This window comes from Cebus imitator, unplaced genomic scaffold (genome assembly GCF_001604975.1).
Source record: "Cebus imitator isolate Cc_AM_T3 unplaced genomic scaffold, Cebus_imitator-1.0 Scaffold18, whole genome shotgun sequence".
Classification (NCBI taxonomy): domain Eukaryota; kingdom Metazoa; phylum Chordata; class Mammalia; order Primates; family Cebidae; genus Cebus; species Cebus imitator.
Window position 1 is genome coordinate 13,596,401 of NW_016107333.1, and position 18,979 is coordinate 13,615,379.

Consider the following 18,979-nt stretch of genomic DNA (forward strand, 5'->3'; position numbering starts at 1 on the left):
TTTTATTTTTTTGTAAGACAGAGTCTCACTAACTTGGCTCACCGCAACCTCTGCCTCCCGGGTTAAAGCGATTCTCCTGCCTCAGCCTTCCAAGTAGCTGGGACTACAGGCACGTGCCACCATGCCTAGCTAATTTTTTTTGCATTTTTAGTAGAGATGGGGTTTCACCGTGTTAGCCACGATAGTCTCGATCTCCTGACCTCGTGATCTGCCCACCTCTGCCTCCCAAAGTGCTAGGATTACAGGCATGAGCCACCACTAAAATCTGTTTTAAATTTGTGACAGCCTCCCCCTCTTCCCACACCCTACACACACTTTTTTTCCTCGTGCCATTCATTTGTTCAAGAAACAAGGTCAATTTCTCTGTAGAATTTCCCATATCATGGATCTGATATATTGTACTGTCATGGTTTTAGCTAACGTGGTCTTCGATCCTCACATTTACTTGATTAGATTCAGGTTCAATTTACTCAAACATTTTTAATAGAAGAAAAGAATTAAAGTACTATATAGCTTTCATTTGATCATGTCCAATGGGTTGGCCGAATTGAAAATAAACTTCAATCTCCAAAAAAATCCTGTGCTGTCAACTTACTAAATACTAGAGCCACAGTCACCATTCCAGCCTACTTTGACATGGTACTATCTGGCTGAGTTGATGGAATTTTATTCTTAAGTAGACTCGTTATAGTGAGTTTCCCATTTTGGCTACTCTAGCTATCAGGCAGATCTTTGAACCAAGAAGCCATGAATAGTAAAGCCCTGCCCAAAGCACTAGCCTTCCTAGACCTGAGAGCGCCTCCACCACTCACTGGGGATGTCAAGGCCAGTTTGAGAGATCCGAGAATGTGGAATACTGCAATGGAGAGTCCTGCAGCCATCCCAGGTGTTGTGCTTTGAGAGCAAAGCCAGAATCAGGCTGCCAGCTGTGCAAAGATGGAAATGACACTTCTATTATGTAGGCTAACTGATCTGTCTCTGACACTTAGCTGTGCATGTGATTTCTTTGATGGGGACCTAGCAATTTGCTGCTATGCATACACAAAAATAAAGTAACTTAACCTCCCAGAGTGTGGTTTCTCCCCTCCCCACTCCCCCCTCCCCCCCCTTTTCCTCCCTCCCTCTCTCTCCCTCCCTCCCTCCCTCCCTCCCTCCCTTCCTTCCTTCCTTTAAACTTTTTAATTTAAAAATGTGGAAAAGATTCATTTTGGGGAAGATTTCATGACCCCACCATCCTAGCATTAATCACTTTATTTTCATTAACTTCAAACTACTTTCTGTCTCATTTACAGGCACTACTTGGTTTGACAAGTAGGATACGCACATGAATTTTTGATAATCAGATTGTCTTCTTTCACTGAGTGGTAATTATCATCTTATAGTATTGTAACGTGTTGCCTCCAAAGGTCACTAAAACCAGATTAGGTTTTTGCAACATCAGGTAAGGGTATTTAATTTTATTAGCTTCCTGATTCTGGAGTTCAAAATGATGTTCTTAAAGAGTAACTTAGACTCACCTTCTATTAATCTAGGAATCAGAATGGTATCTGACCCAAACTTTTCAAATGTCCCACCACTCCTTTCAGGGTAGAAAGCTACTTGGTTCAGGTATGAACGGCTCTTCATTCTGGATGAAAAAGTCGTTTTCTGGTAGACTTTCCTGCTCTGGTTCATAAGTTTTTCCTGCCCGAGTGGAAAAGTTGAAAAGAATTTTTAATATACAAAAATATGTTATCTTAAAATTAGTGATCATATATAAAAATAACATTTGCAACAAAATCTTAGCATTAAACAAGCAACCCAAGGTTCTTCTCTTTGAAGAAATGTGTGTTGTTTTAATTTCCTTCTTATATGAAGTAAGACCATTTAACTTTTTTAAAATATGCACATCACAAACACAAGACTAGAAAATGTCCCCCCAGCTTCATTTTCACAATACTGTCTTGCTCAAAATGCAGTTAAAATTTGGAAGTTCTGGGCTGGGTGCGGTGGCTCACGCCTGTAATCCCAGCACTTTGGAAGTCCAAGGTGGGCAGATCACCTGAGGTCAAAATTTTGAGACCAGCCTGGCCAACACAGTAAAACCCCATCTCTACTAAAAATACAAGAATTAGCTGGGTGTGGTGGTGCACGCCTGTAGTCCCAGCTACTCAGGAGGCTGAGACACAAGAATTGCTTGAACCCGGAAGTCAGAGGTTGCAGTGAGCCAAGATTGCGCTGCTGCACTCTAGCCTGGGTGACAGAGCGAGACTCCATCTAAACAAACAAACAAACAACAACAACAAAAATTGGAAATTCCAAGGGTTGGTTCTGTGGAATTACAAACTTAAGAGGAAGGGGATAAATCACCCCAGTAGCTATTTAAAAATTAGGCTTGTGATTTCATTCATCTTCTCTCAATTTAATTTTAAGTACATTCCACAAAACCATACAACACAGGCTGAAGAACCATCACACAGAGATGAACCTGTTGTTGAGCATTTTTAGATAATTTCCTTATCTTAATTAGGGTAGACAAAGTTCTGTAATCAACTTTTACCTCTGGGAAGAAAGAAAGTAAGTCTACTGAAATGTGAACCAGGTGATGTAGGTATGATGGCCACACGAGTAATGAGATTAACTCTGGAAGGCGTGGTGGGAACCTGAGCCTCACCATTGATCTAGCTTCATACCACATAGTTTGAAAACAGCGCCCCCTCCTCCACTTTCATCCCTTCTCCCTTCCCCAGCACGCACATATACATCGTCTTATCCATATCTGATTCTTGAAGACTCATCTCTTTTATCTCCTCACCACTAACACCCTTTTTTCCATCTTCTCACCAGCAAAGATGAAGACCCCTTCCTCTAGATTTCCTTGGCATGCCTCTGTTACTGTATTTCCTCCACTCTGAGATGTCACTTATTGTAAGACGCACTATTATTTTATGTACAGCCAATGATGTATGACGTCTCATCTATGTAAGCTAGATACCAATTTCAGAAATGTGAAAATGTGGGTGTTGGAATCAATGAAGGACCGTGTAACATCCTTGTCCTACAGGACTGCAGTGGTGTATCTCTCTTCCTCCGTTAGGTGGCGATCTTCACAGTGTCTACCGTCAGCTGGATGGTTTTCTGTCATATGTGTTTACACTGTCTCCCCATGATGGTGTGGGGCACACACCACCTGGGTCAGTAGCTGACTCCATATCTTAACCCAGCAAAGTTCATAAGAGCTATGGATAAGTGGATATGATTCTAACATTAATCAGCGTTGTGATTTTAATTAAACCTTACCCTTTTCTTTTCTGCCATTTCATTTTCTTTAAAAAGAAAGAGATCTCTGAAAAAGATCTTATAAGGCCTGTCCTCTTTGGTTGAGCCATCATTTACTTTATCTGTTAACAAAGAAAGAAACAATGAATGAATTCTGTCATCCTGCCTCTGTTGACCAGAACAGTAAGTAGGTCTCCTACCAGCCAGGGTGGAGTGAATGGGATGCAGGGGTCTCTGAGAAGGTAGTGTTAAAAGAAAAATTTTAGCCAAATTAAATTTAAAGGAGTTTAACTGAGTAATGAATGATTTGTGAATCGAGCAGCCCCCAGAATCACATCAGAGTCAGAGACACCAGGGATGCCTCATGGTTAGAACAAATTTATAGAAAAAAAGGGGGGTGGGGAATGAGGTACAGAAATTGTAGGTGATGTACAGAAACAGCTGGATTGGTTACAACTTGGCTTTTGCCTTATTTGAACACAGTTTGAGCACAGTTTGAACACTCAGCGGTGTATGAGTGGTTGAAGTATGGCTGCTGGGATGAGGCCAAGACTCAGCTATTGTTACAGGGCGTACTTCTAAGTCAGGGTTTCTATTTTGTCTACCTATTAAGTTAGGTTGCAGTTCATTCACAGGGACTCAAATATAGAAGTATGGAGTCCTTCCATACTTTAGTTTGCTTTAACAGTAGGATGCAGACAGCCTTGCCTCCACATCTCCTGGGTAGGAGCCACAGCTCCTCTGCCTGTTTCCCACAGCACTGACATAGCTCTTACTGCTTCATGAGGAATGAGCTGATAAAATAAGGAGGTCTTTAACAAAATAATAGGATAAAATTTTGAGACATTAATATGCACCTTCTCACTACTATACATATACCACCATTACCCTTACACCACCATTTCAACAGCAACAGACACAGCCCCTACCCTTAGGGAGAGTCTCTGTCCAGATTAGGGAGTCTTAAAAAAGAAAGTCAAAGATAATAAAAAGTGCTGGAGAGCATGTGGAGAAATATGACCCAAATACACTCCTAGAAGGAATGTAAGTGGGGCAGTCACTTTGGAAAACAATCTGGCAGTTTCTTAAAAAGTTGAATATAGAATTGCCACATGGCCTAGAAATTCTACTGCTAGGATATATGCAAGAGAAATGAAAGCTTAGGTGCACACAAAAATTTGTACATGAATATTTAGAGCAGTATTATTTATCATAGCCAAAAAAATAAAGACAACCTAGATATCTGATATGATGTGGCTGTGTCCCCACCCAAATCTCATCTTGAATTGTAGCTCCCATAATTCCCATGTGTCATGGGGAGAGACCCAGTGGGAGGTAATTGAATCATGGTAGGGGGTTCCTTCTCGTGCTGTTCTTGTGATAGTGAGTAAGTCTCATGAGATCTGATGGTTTTATAAAGGGGAGTTCTCCTGCACACACTCTGTTGACTGCCATCATGTAAGACATGACTTTCCTCCTCCGTCACCTACCACCATGATTGTGAGGCCTCCCCAGCCATGTGGAGCTGTGAATCCATTAAATCTCTTTCCTTTATAAATTACCCAGCCTGGGTATGTCTTTATTAGCAGCATGAGAATGGACTAATACAAAGACCATCAACTGATGTATGAAAAACAAACGAGTATACCCATACAAGAAACTCTTATTTTCCCAGAGAAAGGAATGAGGTATAATATATGATAAAACATGGATGAACCTTGGAAACATGTTAAGTAAAAGAAGCCAATAACAAAGGACCACACATTATATGATTCCATTTATATAAAATGTCCAGAATAGGCATATTCATGGAGATAAAAAGCAGATGAGTGGTTGTTTGGGGCTGGAGGGTGGACTGGGCCTAGGGATTGACGGCTGAGGGATGCTCATTTCTTTTTGAGTTAGTGAAAATGTTCTAAAATTGGCTGTAGTGATAGCTCCACATATATGTGCATACACTAAAAACTATGGACTTCTACACTTAATAAATGAAGGCTGGTCATTAAAAAAGTGAAAGAAAAGTCAGTTTAATTTCTACACAGACTTCCTGTTTTTAATTATAATATTTGAAATGACAAAAAATCCTTCTTTCTCTCTCTTTATTTCTTACTTTCTAATTCTTGGGAGGTGGCAGGATGGAAATCTTGGCTTTCAAAACCAACAGTCAAGGTCGAGTATAGTTATCCATTTTCACACTGCTATAAAGAACTTCCCTGAGATTGGGCAGCTTATAAAGGAAAGAGGTTTAATCAACTCACAGTTCTGCATGGCTGGCGAGGCCTCAGGAAACTGACAATCACGGCAGAAGGCTAAGAGGAAGCAAGCACCTTCTTCACAAGGTGGCATGAGAGAGAAGCATGAAGGAGGAACTTCCAAACACTTATAACACCATCAGTCTTGTGAGAACTCACTCACTATCACAAGAGCATGAGGGAAACTGCCCCATGATCCAATCACCTGCCTCTCTCAACGCATGGGGATTACAGGTCCCTCCTTTGACATGTGGAGATTACAACTTGAGATGAGATTTGGGTGGGGACACAGAGCCAAACCATATGACCAAGAGTACTGGGAGCCTGGAGTTGACACCTTAAATCAGAGAAAAGCAGCAGATTCCCCAACCCATACCCTACATCCCTTGTCCACTTCAACCTCACAAAAATACTTCACATCCTCCCAGCAAGCAAAGGGCCTGTGAAGAAACTCAATGCTTCTCACCCTCAAATTACTAGAATCACTTTGGCTCCATCCACCTCCAGAGATTCTGACTTCATTGGTCAAGTCAACATCAGCACTGGAATATTTTCAGAGTCCCCAGGTGGCTGCAATGTACACCCAGGGCTAAGAGTTAGTGGACCAAAGTTTAAGGAATTAGTGGACTGGAGGAGCTTAACGTCTACCTGAAAAGCAGTCATTTGCCCAAGGATTCAGTGTAGAAAGTAGGAATGGTTGGGGTTATAGAAACTCCAGATACATTTTTTTGTAAGTCATGGGTTAGAGAGAAAGAAAATTGCAGAGTGGAAGTCTTAGATTCAACACAGAGTACTCTGATCATCTCCCATTCACCCTGATGTTGATGGAGGGTTCCCCCATCCTAAATAGTATGAGATGGCTGAACATGTGATACCTGATACTGGACAGATGGGACTGTCACATATACTCATAGCCTGGGGGAGGAGGATGCTGCCTGCAGTGCAGTGCCACATGGGAACTGCATTCAGGAGCAGAGTAAATCACCAGTCGTGGGAGGCAAGCTTTGTAGTAACAAAAGGATGAGGTGTTCCCTGGTCCCCACAGGAGGATGTGATTGATTTGTTTGAATAATTTTAAGGCTGGCAGTGCAGTGAAACCCATTAGGATGAAGATCAGGTGGAACGCAGCTGGTCCAGTTGATAGAGGAACTAGCCAGGCAGGGAGACTTTCCTACTAGGTGGAGGTCATATTTGGCAAGAGCAGGAGGATTTATCTTTAGAACTTTGGGGCTCTGTGAGGCTGAACTATGTCAAGGCAGCACATAAAATTTTAGGCCTTGAAAACATGAAGTAAACACAGCTAAAGGTGGGTCCAGGTATCTGGACTTTGAGACAGCACAAGTGTGGACGAGCAAAGCCAACAGGCTGGAGAGCAGAAGGGAGCAGCAGAGATCGAGGACCCAAAAGGACCTGGGGCCAGGTACCTGTGATGGTTAATTGTATGTGCCAACTTGACTGAGCCGTGGGTGCCCAGATTAAACATTATTTCTGGGTGTGTCTGTGAGAGTATTTCCAGGTGAGAGTAGCATTTGAATTGGTAGGTGCAGTGAAGTAGACTGCCGTCATCCATACGGGTGCATCTCATTCAATCTCTTGAGGGTCTGAGTAGAAAAGGCTGAGGGATTAGAAAGTCACCCCTTCTTTTCTGCCTCACTGCTTGAACTGGGACACCTCATCTCATCTTCTCCTATGCTCAGACTGGAACTCACACCATCAGTTCCCCTGCTTCTCAGGCTTTCTGACTCAGACTGAATTACAACACCAGCTCTCCTGGGTCTCCAGCTTGTAGATGGCAAATCACGGGACTTCTCAGCCTCCATAATTATATGAGCCAATTACTCATAGTAAATCTCCTTCCTATTGGTTATGTTTTTCTGCAGAGCTCTGCTTAATACAGTGGTGTTTCCAGAGTCCATGGATCCATTCCTTATATACCATCACTCGCAGGTCGGGGCTGGACCCCAGACATCCCAATATGGAGCCACTGTTGTCCTCCAGAGGGTGAGTTATTGGTGGGCTGGACACCTCTTCCCCAACCAGCCTTCTCTTCTCCCCAAAGAAACCCTACAAACTTAGACTCTGCTCTATCCCAGGTGTCTTAAAATCTTGAATGCCTGAGTTAAAATCTCTGCTGACCAAGTTTAAGTGTCCTGGAATTGACAAGATGGTATTTTTGTCCCTCCAAGTTCAAAGCTGAGTTTATGTCAGTTACAGAGAAACAGAAGAAAACTAAATTTCTGAACACCAAGTATAGTAGTTTCCTCTCGCTGCCATAATACGATAACACAAAATTCGTAGCTTGAAACAACAGAAATGTATTCTCTCCATTCTGGAGGTCAGATATCTGAAATCAAGGTGTTGGCAGAGCCAGGTTCTCTTGGTGAAGCATCTAGGAGAGAATCCTTCAACACTTGTAGCTTCTGATGGCTCTAAACATTCACTGGCAGAATAACTCCTACCTCTGCCTCCAACACTACATGGCCTTCTCCTTTTCTTTCTTTTATAAGGACATTTATCATTGAATTTAGGGCCCACCCTAAATTCAGGATGATGTCATCTTGAGATCCATATCTTAATTACATTTGCAAAGATCCTTTCTCAAATATGACCACATTCCCAGAGTCCAGAGGTTAGAATAGGAAGGCCAACCATTTGTGGAGGGCCACCATTCAAACTGCTACACCAAATTTCCTATGTTATAAACTCACCGCATGAACTAGCCCCTAGGCAGCCCTTCTCCGTGTATTTCTTCCTAGTCACATAGGACTGGGGCTGCTGTAGGAGATGACCACAAACAGGGTGGCTTAGAACAACAGAAATGCAGTCTCTCACAGTTCTGGAGGCCAGAAGTTCAAAATCAAGGTGTTAACAGCGTTGGTTCCTTCTGGAGGCTCTGAGGGACAATGTATTCTGTGACTTTCACCTAGCTTTTGGTAGTGAAATTCCTGGCATTCCTTGGGTTGTAGAACCATCACTCCAATCTCTTCCTCCATTCTTCACACGACCTTCCCCTCTGTGTGTCTGTATCTCAAATTTCCCTTTCTGTTCTCTTACAAGGACACGAGTAATTGGATTAACACCTGTCCTAAATCCAAGAAGATCTCATCTTGAGATCCTTAGCTTAATTACTTAGACCCCCCTTTCCAAACAAGGTCACATTTTCAGGCTCTTGGTGGAAATATCTTTTGGGGTCTGCATTCAACCCCTTATAGCACCCCATACCCACAATGTACCTCAAATTCCACCAAAGAGTCTCATTCCACTAACTCTTGAGCAAACTGGACACTAGGCTCAACCTCTCTCCAATACTCCATTTTAGCAATAAGGGGTCTGCTTAGTTCTACAAATCAAATTCTAGTAGCTCCATCCCGGCTATTTTAAACTCTCTCCCTTTTGTTACTATTATATTCTTCTCTAAGTGGCCTTGCAAATCCGTGCCATTACTAATTAACAATCCCGGGAGAAGCCTTTCTCTTTACTGCCTCACTGTGTTAGTTTCCTACTGCTTCTGTAACAAATTACCATAAACCTAGTGGTTTAAAAAAATGCAAACGTATTTGCTTACACTTCTGGAGGCTAGAAGTCTTCAATGAGTCCTTTGAGCATAAAATCAAGAAGTTGAAAGGGCTGCGTTCCTTCTGGAGGCTCCTGGTGAGAACCAGTTTCCTTTCTTTTTCCAGCTGTTAGAGGCTGCCTGCGGGCCTTGGTCTGTGGTCTCTTCCTCCATCTTCAAAGTGCATCACTTTAGCCTCTGCTTCCATTGTCACATCACCTCTGTCTTTGATACTCCTCTTACAAGGACTCTTGGATTATATTAGGCCCATCGGCTAATCCAGGATAACCTTCCCATATCAAGGTAATTAACTTAATCACATCTGCAAAGCCCCTTTTGCCATGTAAGGTAATGCATTCCCAGGTTCCAGGGATTAGAATGTGGACATATTTGGGGGGCATTATTCTGTCTACCACACACACAGTCTTACTCCTTTCTTAGCCTTGCCTCTTACTGATACTCTATTTGTCTGGTCCTAATTCTTCTATTTATTCATTAATTCATTCATCCACTCATTCATTCCTTCAACAAATACCTAAGAAGCCCCAACTATGTGCCAGGTACTGTTTTAGGCACTGATGGTACACTGGTGAACAAAACAAAGGTGGCTGCTCTTGAGGATCGTATACTGAGGTGAACATCCAACACATTCTTCCATAGGAATAGAACCCTGAATGAACACAGAGTAGAGACTACGTTTCTCAGGCTCCCTCGGAGGCAGGTATAACCATGTGGCTATGTTTTGGCCAAGGGGATGTCAGCGGAAGTGGTGACTGCAACTTCAGAGCATGTTCCCCCTTCCCCTTTTCTCCTGGCTGCCAGGAATATGGATGTGATCACTGGTGCAGAAGCCCCCCTCTTGGACCAAGAACATAGCCCAGCAGCAAGCTAGAAAGAGTTGGCCCCTAATGTGAACCTCCATATGGAAAGCTTGTATCCAGACTTTGTTTACCTGAGAGAGAACAAACTTCTATCATGTTTAAGCCACAGTTGTTTTATATTTTCTGTCACTTGCAGCCAAACTTTTACATTGTAAATACAAATAGTGCCAAATATTCCTTTAAAGAGAATGCCTATGGATTGCCGGAATGCCTGTTACCTATAACAAACTCTTAAGTATTACCCAGTTGTGAAGTCTTTGTCAAATTTATAAGTGAAATTGTTATTCCTTGTATACTAATAAATCCTAATTCCTTGTATGCTTCTAAATAAGCAGAAGGTCAGGCGTGGTGGCTCATGCCTGTAATCCCAGCACTTTGGGAGGCCAAAGCAGGTGGATCACCTGAGGTCAGGAGTTTGAGACCACCCTGGACAACATGGTGAAACCCTGTCTCTACTAAAAATACAAAATTAGCCAGGTGTGGCCGTTAATGGCTGTGATCCCAGCTACTCGGGAGGCTGAGGCAGGAGAATTGCTTGTTGCAGTGAGCCGAGATCATGCCATTGCACTCCAGCTGGGGCAACAAGAGCAAAACTCTGCCTCAAAAAAATAAATAAAATAAGTAAAAATAAAAACTAAGCAGAAGGATAAGATGAGAAAGGGTAGTAAAGGAAAGAAGAGGGTAGATTTTCATAAAGTTTAGTTATGTATGTCTTTGACTATGACAAATAATTGAGTTAATTGTTTTATGTCATGAGAGACTGGAGCAATCTAGCTAAATATGATAATTTAATGCACCCTCTGATTTGAAGGTTTTTTCTGAATTAAAAAGTAGAACAGTATCTTCTCTGCAGGTAGTTTATAAGCTCTTTATGTCTTATATTTACTGTTGAACATTCTCCTTGTCTTACCATCGTAATCTGCTATGGAGCCTAGCACTATTAGGCACAAAGCATGGGTATATTGATTAATCTATTTTTACCTCCAGAATTCAGCGTTGGCAATATATTTGAGGACATTTTGTCGCCTGGCCCTGTTGAAAAAGAATAAAATACATTTTTTAAAAATTCTATGAACATTACATAAAAGGGCTAAATTAAGCAACTCCTTGACAGTCCTTACGGCTTTTAAAAGCAGTGCACACACATACTCTTTGACCCAGCAATTTCAATTCTAGTATCTTATGTCAAGAAAATAATCACACAAGCAGCCAAAAGAGCATGTGCACTCACGTTTGTCCATTGTCATTTCATAAATACGGAGTTGACCAAACAACTATGGTATATGCATAAAAGGAATTACCAGTTGGTCCCTTAACATGATGCTGTAGTCACTATTTACCTCTGTCCATGATATAGGTTTAAAAAAAATTCAAAAGAGTACGGATAGTGTGGATTAAAAAAATGCATGGAAAAATCTGAGAGGTGTTTGAAATGCCGTTCATCAAACATGATTATCTGTGATTTGGTGTAATCTCTCATTTTTACCAGGTTTGGGATTAGGGTTAGGTGATTGAGGCACTCAACCTTAGCTGCAAAACTTAAGGATTGCTAAAATAAACAAACAATAACAAACAAACAAACAAAAGACCCTTCACTTATCACGATAAATTAAATGTTAATGCAATATATATATTTAAAATTCTAAATAAATGCAGGAAAGTCTATAATGAACAAAATATCGAAATTGCAAATACAGACAGTATCCAACCCTGTACTTATGTGACCGTGAGAGCCAGTGCCTTACTCTGCTCACCCAAATCCTGGCCCAGAGAACTTGTCTATTTAAAATTCTGGTTTTTTGTTTATCATGATTTTTTTGCTTTAATTTACATTTTTTACCTAATGAATTAAAATATTGCTTATTTTGATTACTGAGTTTTTGCTTTCCCCTTTAAATTTTGTGCCTGAAGCTAAAGCTTCACTGGCTTTACCCTAATCCTTGTTCTGATTTCTATATTTTGGGTATCATTCAAATTTCTCAATGAGTTGGTATAACTGTTACAATAAGAAAAACAAAAGATATATTCATTTTGGGGATCAGAGATACCCAGTTGTTTATATTAAGACGTGTGCCCACAACAGAAACAATGGACAACACACCCTATTTTGGGCTTCCCATTTAAATCTCTGCCTTGGGAATCTCAAAGAGCCATATTTAAGAGCGAAATATCCTGGTAGCAGAGCAGCAGGTGATTAAGAACGTAGACTTTGGACAAGCCTGATTTTTGAATCTTGGTTTGGTATTTACTTATGTGTAAGCAAGTTCATGTATCATTCAAAGAACATCTATTGAGTACCTACTATGTGTCAGGCACTGTTCTACGGGTGGAGGACAGGGCAATTTTTAAAAAGGCAAAAAAAGAAGAACAAAAACCATTGTCTTCATGGAGCCTACATCTTAATTACTCAGCATCTCTGAGCCTCTGCTTCCTGTTTCATAAAGTGACACACCTCTTAAGCTTCCTGGAGGATTCAGTGGGCAATGGGTTTAACCAAGTAGGGTGCCTGGCTTACAGACCAGCTCAGTAAGTGGGAACTATAATGTGCTAATATTTGCTAACAAGCATCCAATTTTACTTCCAGTGGTTATAAAGACAAAGATTTTTATAAATTGTGTTAAAGCTTATAAAAGAGAAACAAATGAATAAAAACCTATGGCATTGATATTATACCTTTTCAAATGACTGTACATTTTTTTACAAGGCATTACATTCATTCTCATGGGTGGAAAAGAAGTGTCGGTGAAAGATTTGGTGACAACCTGTGGTTGATAAGTATATGGAATTTGAATGGCTAATATGAAAGGTTTATAGATTTTCTTAATTTTACACTCTGTACTCATCTCTACTCTTAAGATTCTGCTCACCTCTTTCTTGTCACATTTTCACTCCTTTGGTCAGTCTATCTAAATTCACTCCCCTCCCCACTCTCATTCCCTTTATCTTTAAAGTCTTTCTGCAATGAGCATCTTTATCCATGGGTTCAAGCACTTTTTCACTCACAGAAAAGCTGAAAGTTCTGTTCCTCTAAGCCAATTGCTAAGAGCAGATATCTGCTCTCATTCCATCTGTTACGTAGTTCATATAACACGTAAATACAATCAGCAGTCTCTAGACGTTGTTATACTTCTATACTTCCATATGCATGAATTCCCCTATTGATGAATGAAAGGTTGGTGAAAAACAACAGGGAGGGAGAGGAACAGAACCAGTTATTCTTAGAAAGGGATTATAAAATCCCCTTTCCAATCAGAAAAAATGTGAAAGTCAGTGGACGTCTTTGTGGTGCAAAATAAAAATAGCATGATGGCTAAACAAAGGCTCTGTACCAAAAGGAGGGAAAATGTCATTGGATTGCATAGCAAATGTCTGAAAATTCACATCTTAAATCCATGTTCAAATTCAACTTCCAATTGATGAAAAAGATCAACAGCTCAGAAATATCAGGAATGTAAAATGGTGGTGTGTAACTGCCAGTCATCCTTTTCAGAGGTGACATGAACTAAACGATTAAGAGCATAGACTCTATGTCCCTTAATCCTCACACTTCAATTTCCCCGTCTTTCAAGAGGAATGATGCAAAGAGTGCCTACCTTGTGGGATTATTAGGTGAGTTACCATGTCCAGCCTTTGGATGGCATCAGTTGCATAGTAAGTGCTATGGGAGTGTAAGCACATGGAGAGGTGCATTCTAAGGGAGGAATGTGCCTGGTGTGTTTCAGGAACAGTAAGGAGACTGGTGGGCCTTAAGCACAGTGAACAAAGGGGAGAGTGCCAGATGAGGCCAGAGAGACAAGTCCAAGATCGCTAGGGCCCTGTAGGTCATTTTCTCAGTGAAATGGAACCATTCAATGAATCACTCTGATGCTGAGCTGGGAAGAGACTGCAGAAAGGGAAAAGAGTCACAGAGGGAGATCTATTAGGAGACTACAGCCACTGGGAGGCAAGAGATAACGGGGTCCCTTGGGATAGCAGCAGAAGTGGTGAGAGGTGTTCCGATTCCAGATATATTTTGACAGTAGAGCCTACAGGATTGGCTGATCATTTGGATGTGGAGTATGAGATAAAGAACTGAGGCAAGAAAGGATGGAGTTGCCATAAATGGAGACAGACAAGGCAGTGGAGGAAGGGGCAGCTGGGAAGATCAGAGGCTCATTTTGGGACGTGCAAAATGTGAGGTATGTATTAGATAACCAAAGAGGCACGGGTGTAATGTATACTGTTCTTTCAAGGTAACACCATGCTGGTTGATTTAATTAATCATTGTATTCCTCTAACACCTGTACAATTACATGTGCTTTCTGAGTCAGGTCCCTTGACAAGTGTCGTTGCAAGGGTAGTAGGAATGGCACTGTTGAAAGACCTCTGGCCTTTGGGGGCAGGCAGCTTTAACTCCTTCCTCTGACTCTCATCCACTCTTTCTCTTGGGTCTAGAGAATTAGGCTTACTGTACCACAGAATCTTCTATCAAGTATGAATAATAACACCTTCCTTACAGGCTTGCTGGAATTTTCAAACACAGATAATATATGCAAAGTGCCTGCTCATAGTAGGTTGTGAAGAAGTGATCACTTATACTTTCTTCAAAGTAGATATTGTCCAGATCCCCCTCTTTCTGGCCCACTCTGTCTTGTGAATAACTGCCGCCATTTGAAATGGAAGCGTAACTGACAATTACTTTTTGTAAGAAACTCCCAGTCAAAGTTCTTGAAACCTGGTCATTGGAGAGCAGTCTACCAACAATATCAGTGCAAATGTTAGGGACCTGAATCAGCTTCGTGTAGATTCTTAACATTCCAAGCTCCAGGGGAAGTGAGGAAAGGAGAGTGGAGTTTTATAAGGCCCAGTCCTAAGGTTCTAAGCCAACTCTAAGTAAAATGAATAACACTGTCTGCCAGATATTATTTGAAGTTGTTTGTTTTTTGCAACAACACCCTCTAAAATCCAATGAAAACGGATTTCCAGATGATCTCAATTATTCGAAGTCATTTGTTTGTTTTTTGCAACAACACCCTCTAAAACCCAATGAAAGCAGATTTCCAGATGATCTCAATATGAGATAAAAAGCAGTGTTTATCTTTGCATCCGTATGAGGATTCAGACGGTTCTCCCAGACCCAATACACTCCCACTTTTTTTTCCCACCTCCTCTCCACCTACCTTGGACAAATACTAGGAAAAGGGGCTGTGAACTGTGTCCTTGCATGGTGTGGAGAGATCAGAGCTAGCAACTTTTTGTTTACCTAAAAGCCAGGAGCCACTGGGTCCTTGGCCTGCTCACACGCACACTGCCTCTTTTGACTGGGTCAGAGCATAGCACAATGATGAGGAAATTACTTTCAGCTTGACCTTTAAGGCACTGCTGGCGTCAGGCTATTTAGTAGGGACTTTTCTGTTGACATTTCTGACTGCCCCTTTTGCGAAGTGAAAAAAAAACAGCAAAAAACTGGAGGTTAAGAGGAAGGAAGGACAGGTTAAAGAGTCAGCAAATGCGAGTCAGATAACGTGAAAAGTACTTTTTAAGAGCTGCTATTGCGACGTTGGTTATTCCCAAGGAAAAATGTGTCATTCTTACCCATCTATAACTACTGAACAGTAACCACGGAGAGAAATTCACTCATCCTTTCTGCTTCTGCAAACCTCCTGTTTGCAAGAGCTTCTCAATGTGTCTGTCTGGACTGTGAATCAGGTGCACAGTTCACCCACAAACATAAATATCTATGAAAAAGAAACATAATTTCTTTTAGACTCACCCAGAACCTGCAAGCTTTAAGTACATGGTCTGTTAAGTCAGGAGAGGAACTATGCTATTGGCTGAAATCTAATCCTTAACTGGTCAGAAAGACAAATAGCAGCATGAAAATAAACTAATAATAATAATACCTATTACCTGTTTCGAGCTTGACACTAAGTGATTTATGTTTTATTTTATTTAAAATACAAACAAGCCCACAAAGTAGAAACAACTATCCCTACGATAAGGATGAGAAAACTGAGGCTTTGAGAAATTACTGTAAATAAATTTCCCAAACAGCTCATAGGAAACAGAAGTGAGACTAAGACAAGTTTATTGAACCTTTTCTATTTTTCTATAATTTTAATACATCCTTTATACCTATAATTGCATAGTTCTGCAAATATGCCTAAAATTGCAAAATGTAACTGATTAGTCTTTAGCAGAAATTTTATAATATAAAATTTTAATATTTCTCTGTGTGTTAGTGACTTTATGTGTTTCTATTCCCCACTATTGCTACTTCTTTTTTCAAAGACATAGAAATATATATGTGTATAAACTTTTTAAAAGCTATGCACACACACACAAACACACATACACACACACACATACAACCTGTTTGTGGTTGTGTATGTGAGCTGTGAATAATCTTCTGATGTCCCCCCACACTTAGGGTCTCTTTCACTCACGTTGTCTATTTCTTTTCTTTTTTTTTTTCTTTCCTCTCTCTTTCCTAATGGTCTCTCTTTTATAGACCATAATATGAAGCTAAATTATATTCTTATTTATCGTGGTCATCTAAAGGAGTTTTTGCTTTCTGTTCTATGTTTTTTTAAAGACACTAAATTAACTTTTATATTTTGTGGTTTTGCAGGCTCAGTCTGCTTTTATAGTATATTATTTGTGTCCATATCTATCATTTTTATTGTAAAGTCTTTGCTGGGCAGGGAAAGTGCCTTTCCTGTCTTTGTATGTTCCACAAGGCTTAAAACAGAGCTTGTAAAAAACATGTATAAACGAAATCACGTAATTAAGGAATCAAAACAAAAGCCTGTGCGGGGCAGTGTTTCCATAGCAACTGATGGGCAGGAAGCGACGTGGCTAAGAATCATAGACCATCTTTCCACAAGCTTGAGTCTGTCTCCAATTTTGGTCGCAAGTTGCTGTGGACCCCACCAGACACAGCTGAGTCGGGGAGGGAGCACTCGGAGGGGCAGGGGCGGACAGTGAGCTGAAACCTGTTTTACCTCAATGAGTTTGGATCCGTTTCGGGAACGCGATGTGGGGAAAGTGCGCGGAGGTGCCAATCGATCCTCCGGTCTCTGCTCTACCGTTCCCCAGCCCGGTTCCCCATCATCTCAGGGGCCGTCTGGTAGCGGATCCCGGAACGGAGCTGGCCAACGGATAAGTGCGCGGCACCCGCTACCCGCGCGGACCCGAGAGCAACTCCCCCACCGCATCCCCTCCTGCCTACCCCCAGGTTCCCTCGGCCCGAGGCCCTCCGCGTCCCGGGCTCCCGCCTCAGCCCTCTGGGCAGAGGTTTCCCCTACTCTGTCCTCTCCCGGGGCTCTACCTCCAAGCTCCAGTCCCTGCCCCTACTCTGCCTTCTCGAGGAGCGCTACCTCCAGGCTCCCGCCCAAGCCCCTGGGCAGAGGCTTTCCCCCATTGCGCCTCCTTCGGGGCTCTACCCCAGGTTCTCGCCTTTAACTCACGAACACTCCGGGCGCCCTCACCCACCCCGCTTGACCCGCTTCCACATAACCAAGTGATCAACACAGCCCACTTTGAACTCTCGGGGCGACCAAGCTGCAGTTTCCTTATCTGAAAAATAGGAACACTAGTCTCCATCTCATTTACTCAGGACGGGACAAGACGACCAACAAAGATTCCTCATCAGGTTTATTACTCATTGCCATTCTTGCAATGATTACCGCCCTCAGTGCTGTGGTTGGGGGAGGCGAGCAAAGGGCAGCGGATGCTAGCGCCCGCCCCCGCCCCACCCTCCCAGTCCTGGGCGGCGCAGGCTGAGGCTCTTCGTCCTCCACTGCGTCCTGCCCCCGGCCCGAGCCTGGTGGCCTCCCGGCGACCCTCGGCGAGCAGCGACATGGCTGGCGGCCACAGGCTCCTGCTGGAGAACGCGCGGCAAGTGGTACTGGTGTGCGCCGGTGGAGAGCGCTTCCTGACGCGGGACGCGCTGCGCAGCCTGGCGGTGCTGGAGGGCGCCAGCCTAGTGGTGGGCAGGTAAGTGGCGGGGCGCGCAGGGTAGGGGCCGCCACCGGCAGAGCTGGCCGCTTTGTGCACTGTGGAGGGAAGCAACGCGGTGAAAGCTTCCCTGCACAGAGACACATGGGCAAGCCAGCCTTTGGGGCACCTGTTGCTAATACGCCCAACGGCTTGGGCTGTCATTCCGTTTAAAGAGCTCAGAGAGGAACATCCCATTGGAACGCATGCAGGGTCCTGCCTCTGCTGGTAAAATATTACTGTCCAACCATCAGAAGAGGTTGGGGTTCTCCTCAGTGCTTTTTAAAGGGAGGCCAGGAAACCACCTTTGTCAGGGTGGCTTGTGGTTATTTTATTCTCAAGGCAGATTTCTGATTCCACCTGCATTCTCCAACTCACTATCCCTGGAATTTTAGGATCGGCATCACTGGGGCTGGAGTTATGAGACCTGAATTTTTCAAAAGTACCTTTCACAACCGTGTGGTCTCGTACACTAAAGCTTTAGAACTACGGAGAACATTTAGTCGATAATGGCCCCAAGTGATAAGAAATCAAGATTTGGCCACCAGAAAAAAAGATATTTCTCTTACTCATCTGAGTTTCCTGCCAGATGTGAATAAAAGAACAAAGTTTGAGGGCAACCTGGGGTAGCAAGGGAAATTGGATGAGAATTTGAATCTGAAGGGCGCCATGGAGCCACAACTGCACACGATGAATGAGTCTCACAAACTGACCACCGCTTGTCTGAGGCAGTTTAGGGTTGTGCAAGAGCCCAGCTTTTAAGAAACTGTTGGTTTATTTTTATTTAATTTATTTTATTTATTTATTTATGAGACTGAATCTTATTTTGTTGCCCAGGCTGGAGTGCAATGGCGTGATCTCACTCACTGCAACCTTCGCCTCCTGGGTTCAAGCGATTCTCCTGCCTCAGCCTCCAGAGTAGCTGGCATTACAGTAGCTGCTCCACGATGACCAACTAATTTTTGTTCTTTTAGTAGAGAAGGGGTTTCACCATGTTGGTCAGACTGGTCTGTAACTCCTGACCTCAAGTGATTTACCAGCCTCGGCCTCCCAAAGTG

At 42.5% G+C, this 18,979-nt stretch overlaps 2 protein-coding genes across 2 annotated transcripts in view; one reads left to right on the forward strand and one right to left on the reverse strand.

Moving 5' to 3' along the window:
* Positions 1–17,128, reverse strand: part of CCDC38 (coiled-coil domain containing 38) — a 55,775-nt gene extending 38,647 nt beyond the window's left edge. The window contains exons 1-4 of the mRNA XM_017516143.1: positions 16,928–17,128; positions 10,926–10,976; positions 3,280–3,380; positions 1,518–1,683 (exon numbers count right to left, since the gene is read on the reverse strand). Of these exons, the coding sequence (XP_017371632.1) occupies positions 1,518–1,683; positions 3,280–3,380; positions 10,926–10,962 (304 nt within the window). The 5' untranslated portion in view covers positions 10,963–10,976; positions 16,928–17,128. The remainder of the gene's footprint in view (positions 1–1,517; positions 1,684–3,279; positions 3,381–10,925; positions 10,977–16,927) is intronic.
* A 554-nt stretch (positions 17,129–17,682) lies between these two features.
* AMDHD1 (amidohydrolase domain containing 1) overlaps positions 17,683–18,979 on the forward strand; it is a 23,272-nt gene continuing 21,975 nt past the window's right edge. Inside the window, exon 1 of the mRNA XM_017516181.2 lies at positions 17,683–17,921. Within this exon, the coding sequence (XP_017371670.1) occupies positions 17,785–17,921 (137 nt within the window). The 5' untranslated portion in view covers positions 17,683–17,784. The remainder of the gene's footprint in view (positions 17,922–18,979) is intronic.